This window comes from Epinephelus moara, chromosome 12 (genome assembly GCF_006386435.1).
Source record: "Epinephelus moara isolate mb chromosome 12, YSFRI_EMoa_1.0, whole genome shotgun sequence".
In the NCBI taxonomy this organism is placed as follows: Eukaryota; Metazoa; Chordata; class Actinopteri; order Perciformes; family Serranidae; genus Epinephelus; species Epinephelus moara.
Genome location: NC_065517.1, coordinates 42,430,832 through 42,437,437, shown reverse-complemented (window position 1 = coordinate 42,437,437; position 6,606 = coordinate 42,430,832). Strand labels below are relative to the sequence as shown.

Sequence of the window (6,606 nt, the reverse complement as noted above, 5' to 3'; positions counted from 1 at the left end):
AGTCTTTTACCCCCTGGAGTGTTACCAGAGTTTTTGGAGTGCTCAAATAAACGGGCCTTTTTCCCGAACGCTCCTCTGGTCTCCTGCTCGTGAGGGATTCATTACAATATCGTAACATGGTTTAGATTTCTAAATAAACATTCACCTCGTCGCTAGATAGACCTACTCATGAAAAACTCATGTCTGCGCAAGGCTTTTTGTCCCTACGAGGCCACCGTCATTTACCCGACGGGAGGGGTGAGCGAGTGAGCCCTGCAATCTAGAATTTGACCACTGATGTCACTGTTTTCAACCCATTTTACACGCTGGCCCTTTAAATAATTTCAAAATCTTCCATGCTATTTGACCCCAGTATTTTTTAAGTCACTCAACTCTTGCATTTCCCATTATATCTGGAATAATCAATATCAAAGAGTTAGATTTTCTAAACTCACTAAGCCAAAGGAACTGGGAGGCTTATCTTTGCCCAATCTACAATTCTACTATTGGTCAGCCCAACTTCAAATGATGACAAACTGGTTCATGAATAGGAAAGACTCTCTATGGATCGGTCTTGAGACCCTATCATGCCACCCTAGAAGACTAAATTCTCTCCCCTTCATCAACAATATAGATCAGATAAATTCCCTTAAAAATGATATAATTGTATTCAATACGTTACTAGTATGGAGGGATGTGAAGAAATACCTAAATATTCCACCTTTTATTTCAACTCGGTCCCCCTTGGCACTGAATCCTGATTTACCACTTCAGATAAGGAGCATCGGTCTGATGGATTGGGTATTTACCACTTCAGATAAGGAGCATCGGTCTGATGGATTGGGTTGCTAAGGGCTTGCCAGATTTTGCAGCCTGTTGTTCTCTGATTCTTTGAAACCGTTTGAGCAAATCAGGGCTGAGTCTGACATTCCCCGCAAAGATCTTTTTAAGTACTTCCAAATTCGCCATTTTATAGAGTCTTTATTAAAGAAAAACATGATCCGTATGGAACTGTCAGAACTGGAAAACACGGTGGTCTCAGCCAAATCAGCCAAAGGACTGATCTCTGAAATTTATACTGTATTGCAATATTCTGACTCTTCAGCCTATGACCCCTGGTCTAAGATCTGTAATGGGATTTTTCCAAAATGTACTTCAATCTCTATACATGAACAACATTTCAAACTTTTTCACAGAATCTATTTTACACCTATTCGCCTCCAGAGAATGTTCCCGAACACTTCAAACCTGTGTTTTAAATGTAAAAAGCATAAAGGTACACTTATTCATTTATTTTGGTCATGTGACCGCATCCAGCCATTCTGGAATAGGATCCATTCAGTGATTCAGGAGGTTACTGGTAAACATTTCTCATTGACTGCTCCATTTTGTTTGTTAAGTCATATTCCGGACAATCTTTTTGACACAGATACTGAATCTCTGCTAATTATCCTTCTATTCTTGGCCAAGAAGTGTATTCTGCTACGATGGTCAACCCCCCAGGTCCCCACGACTGACATGTGGATATCACAAATATCAACCCTTCTCCCCCTGGAAAAATTGACTCATGACCTCAATCACAAATCGGACAAATTCTGGAGAATTTGGAAGCCTATGCACTCCTTTTTACAGAGACTTTAAATGGCTCATCTCTAGAAGGCGATGTCTGGCCGCTACATGTATTTGTACCCTTGCTTGTTTACTTGCTCCCTGTCATACTAATGTAAATTTGGTATATACATTTTCGTTTTCTAAATAAAAATAAAATTAAAAAAAAAAAAAAGTGATGTTTTAATCTCGCAGCTGTGGGCCGTAGAGGTTTATATGAAATGCAAACTGTATGTAATGAACAGAGAGTTTCACCTCACAAACACAAACATGACACTCTCCGGTCTGAACCTTCTGTTTGATAAATACAGCACACGTGTCGGAGACAGACGGCATCATATCAGTGTCTGAACAGCTGCAGAAGCTGCACCACATCTGGCCCTTGGTCTTGAGGTGGAGTTCAGAACATGTTGGCAGCTGCTCGTTCACTTTGTTTCCCTGCAGGTGAGAAATGATAACGTCACTCCCATCTACGTCATCAACCTCCTCATCTCTGACCTCATCCAGTTCTGCTGCATGATTGCTGAGATGGTGCCACCTGAGGACCGTGTCGTCTTGTTTATCTACGGCTATAGTGTGTTCGCCAGTGTTGGCTTCATGGTGTGTATCGCCATGGAAAGGTATCTATCTGTCTCTTCAGTGTGTGCAGAGCTCCTTCTGTCTGATCATCATATTACTGCAGAATTCTGAAGACATGTCTGTCTTGTGTTGCAGGTATTTTGCCATCGTCTTCCCACTGTGGTACCGCTTCAGACGAACCATCAAGACCTCTGTGCTGGTCTGCGTCGTGGTCTGGGTCCTTCCTCTCATCTGTACCCTCCCTGCACGTATATCCAATTCTGTTGCGGGCGTCATAATCCTACCCATCTTTTTATTTCTTCCCCTCCCACTGCTCATATTCTTCATGGGTGGGACCCTCAGAGCTCTGTCTGCTTCCATCTCGGTCCCCTCTGATGAAAAACAACGAATTGCAGGAATGTTGGTCCTGGTGCTGCTGATTTACATCCTGCTGTTCCTGCCCTTCATCATTTTGATGGTGGCAGGTGAACTGGTTAATGTCACTCTTGTCTTCCTATCTCTTGTGTTAATCAGGTTGTGTCCTCTTGTAGATTTAGTTCTGTATGTTTTCATGAGGAAAGGGACCTCACACAGTCTCCTGGCCTCTGTGAGTTGTTGCAGAATGGACAGCAATGAAATCAGAAGTCCAGCAGTAGCAGTGGTGATGACGTGTCCACAGTCAGCTTCACGTAGCCAGAGACAGACTGGGACAGAGACAGAGACAGAGACAGAGACAGAGACAGGGACAGAGACAGAGACAGAGACAGAGACAGGGACAGGGACAGGGACAGAGACAGGGAGGGACATGCAGACAGAAAGGACAGATTCTGTCTGATAAGGTTTCCAGTGAGACACCTGACTGTAGATACGAGGACGCCTCGTCCTGACTCTGCTGTGGGAGTTCTGCTTGCTGGTTTGTTAACCTTGCTGTGGTTCACTGTGACGCCTTCAACAACTGGAAGTCTGTTCTTTATTAGTCTGTGAGCTGATGTCTGTCATTATTATCCTTTCATCACAGAAACAAAACAGATTATTTTTGATTCACTGAGCTCTTTGAAGATGCCACGACGTCTTTTTCCTAAACCTTTACTTAGACTTTTTTTGTAGATGTAGTAAACATGTCTACAAGTCTGCAGGATGTTTTACTGTTTTGGTCTTACACACATTTTAATTACTGTAAAACATCAGTTAATAGACCGGGCTATTATTTGCTTCAATCACTGAACTCAACAGGCCTGTATTAGAGACAGGCCTTTAATTCCTTTCACACAAACTGTTGCTCAGCAAAGATCAGGAAATATCAAACTGTTTATTTAAACCAGTCTGAATATTACTGTTTAAAAATGAACCTTCAGATAACATATTAATTATGAATCATTCATTTGATCTAACTCTGACAGACAGACAGAGTTACAGTCCCTGACACAGCGACACATCACCACTTTATCCTGTTAAAACAATCCTCACAGCTTGGATTCATTTTTTTTTTAAAAACTCGTTTGACTCTTTTGATCCGTGGACCCTGACAGACTGAAGGAAGATGAATAATTTACAGGGTAATCCAGGAACAGACACATAATCTGAGGCTGACAACAACCTGCTTTATACATCTGAAAAACTATAATAAAATAATGAGCTGTTTGGATCCAGACCAGGCCTCTAATAGAGACAGGCCTTTGTTTGTCATATGTGGAGCCACACTGGGCTGGTTAAAGGGGCCGGGTGTTTAATTGGGACGAGGCTTTTAATTGAAGTTTTAGGTTGTTTATTTTCCTCAGTTATAACTTGTGTATGTCCAAAATTGTGTTTTGATTTTGTACAGATCATAAACTATGATTTTGTTTGTTTTCTTTATTTAATGTAAGTTTTATTTTGGGTGTTTTAGTGAGAGGCCTGTTTGTTTTTAGGATGTGATTCAGAGCAGATACTTTGCAGCTGTTGAGTGATTTGCAATATGGATAAAATATTATATCACAGTTTATGTAATGTTTGAAATTGTATATTTTATGAAAATTCAATTAAAAATCTGTTTCTTGACAAAATTGTGAATGTGTGTCTTTGGGTAACTCGCTGCATTAAGGCACGGCAACGTCATTTATAAAGCACATCTCAAGCACAGAGGCAACTCACACGCAGGGCTTTACAAAGGCTGAGAAATCAGAATAAAGTCAACTCAGATAGGCGACATGTTAGTACAATGGTTAACAGTGTCGCCTCAGAGCGCCTGTCCTCTTGCAATCTTGATATCTTACTCCCCAAATTCTTTTTAGAGGTCCTTCCTGTCATTGGCCCTGCTGTTCTCACTATTATAAACATGTCCCTCAGCTCTGGTTCTGTCCCTGATCAGCCAGTGTCCAGCCACTCCTAAAAAACCTGGCCTTGACCCAGCCGTTTTGAACAACTTCAGACCCATCTCAAAATTACCTTTCATTTCCAAAATACTGGAAAAACTGGTTGCTGAGCAGCTTCTCCAAGTTGTTGAAGGAAATAATATCTTTGATAAATTTCAATCTGGTTTTCGTCAAAACCACAGTACTGAAACTGTTCTGTTATGAGTCATGAATGACATCCTTATGCAGGCTGATAAAGGGGAACTCTCCATCTTGGTCTTACTGGACTTGAGCGCTGCTTTTGACACCACTGATCACTCCATCCTCATCAGTTGACGTGTTGGTATCTTAGGGAAAGCCCCACAATGGTTCATGTCATATTTGTCAAATAGACGTTTTTCTGTCTCCATAGGTAACTATGTGTCCTCGTCCACTCCGCTGTTATATGGGGTGCCCCAGGGCTCAATCATTGGTCCCATTCTTTTCTCATTGTATATGCTTCCCTTGGACCAGATAATCAGTCGTGTTGGTTGTATATCCTATCATTGTTAAGCGGATGACACTCAGCTATATTTTTCAGTAAAGCCAGATGATCTTAGCGACCTCAACACTCTCCACAGCTGTTTAGCTGTGATAAAGGACTGGATGTCTGTCAACTCTCTTCAGCTAAATTCTGACAAAACTGAGATTGTCATTTTTGGCCCTGAAAATTCTGCTCAAGGCATCTTTCAGCATATTGGCCCACTTGCCCCCCATGAATTCTGCTCAAGGCATCTTTCAGCATATTGGCCCACTTGCCCCCCATGTCAAAACTAACGCTAGGAATCTTGGCGTTATATTATAACGTTATAATATAACGTTATATTATAACGCCCTAAATTACCCTAAATTGAAACTTGAACAACATGTCAATAAAATGGTTCAATCCTGCTTTTTTCAACTCAGGAACATTGCAAAAATCAGACCGTTATTGTCAGCCTCTGACTTGGAACATATCATTCATGCTTTCATTGTTTCCCAGGGACTTGTTCTCCCTGTGTCAGCGTGGGTTTCCTCCAGGTGCTCTAACATGTTCTCCCCGTGTCAGCATGGGTTTCCTCCAGGTGCTCTGACTTGTTCTCCCCGTGTAAGCGTGGGTTTCCTCCAGGTGCTCTGACTTGTTCTCCCTGTGTCAGCGTGGGTTTCCTCCAGGTGCTCTAACATGTTCTCCCTGTGTCAGCGTGGGTTTCCTCCAGGTGATTTTTTTTTTTTTTATTCTGATTTACCAAGACATCCCATACAAAATATATAACAATTACAAGCTATCCATCACTTTTACACGTTTTACAGCCTCCACATTATTCACCTGGTTGTCATTTTACCACCATTCACTGAAGGTTGTTGATTATGGGTTACTGTGTATCTTGTGTCTTGCGATTGTTTGCACGACAGAGGACAAGCTGCATGTTGAGAAAACGGGAGGAATTTCCACACGAAATTCAGAGACTGTTTATGTTTTGTGCTATCGCTAATGCTAACGCTAAGCTAACCTGAAGTATAGTCTAGAGTCAGTCCATTACAAGTGAACAGACGTTTTCTAGTTAAAGTTTAACTCCCTCATTTGAGCGATTTGAGAGGTGAACTGCTGCTTTCGACCTGAAGACAGATCAGACAGAGCTTGGAGCAACCAGGACTTTGGCTGCTTGTGGAGACACGGGAGGAGAAAAGACCACCACCGGTGGCTGTGCTGGGATGCTGACCTGCTGCTAAACCTGCGCCTGTGATGGTTGGAAGAAAGACAAGCCAGGAACATTAACTCAGGTGCCACACTTCTTATTTTGCTCTTGGAGGAGCGAAGGGGCCGTAAAGTCTTGGGCCACAACAAACACTGAACCAGGCCTGGCGGCAACTTTATATTTTGTTTTTAACAATTTTAGTTTTGCCGGCTTTAAGGGACAGTTTATTTAGGTGTGTGTGGGCCCACTAATTATATTTGTTGAGTTATTAAGTGACCTTTTGGAGTTAAAGGTGTTTATGTTTTGTTTATGCACTTATAGTGTGATATTCAGAGTGTTTTCCTGAAAAAAAGAGGGAAATTTCATTTTAAAGGTGTGAAACAACATTCATATTTTTCATTTTCTTTTTCTATTGC

At 41.7% G+C, this 6,606-nt stretch overlaps 1 protein-coding gene across 1 annotated transcript in view; it reads left to right on the top strand.

The window, feature by feature from the left end:
- The window catches only part of LOC126398544 (G-protein coupled receptor 4-like), a 28,882-nt gene extending 24,071 nt beyond the window's left edge, over positions 1-4,811 (top strand). Inside the window, exons 2-4 of the mRNA XM_050057975.1 lie at positions 2,032-2,207; positions 2,302-2,806; positions 4,725-4,811. Of these exons, the coding sequence (XP_049913932.1) occupies positions 2,032-2,207; positions 2,302-2,806; positions 4,725-4,811 (768 nt within the window). The remainder of the gene's footprint in view (positions 1-2,031; positions 2,208-2,301; positions 2,807-4,724) is intronic.
- Positions 4,812-6,606: the final 1,795 nt, after the last annotated feature.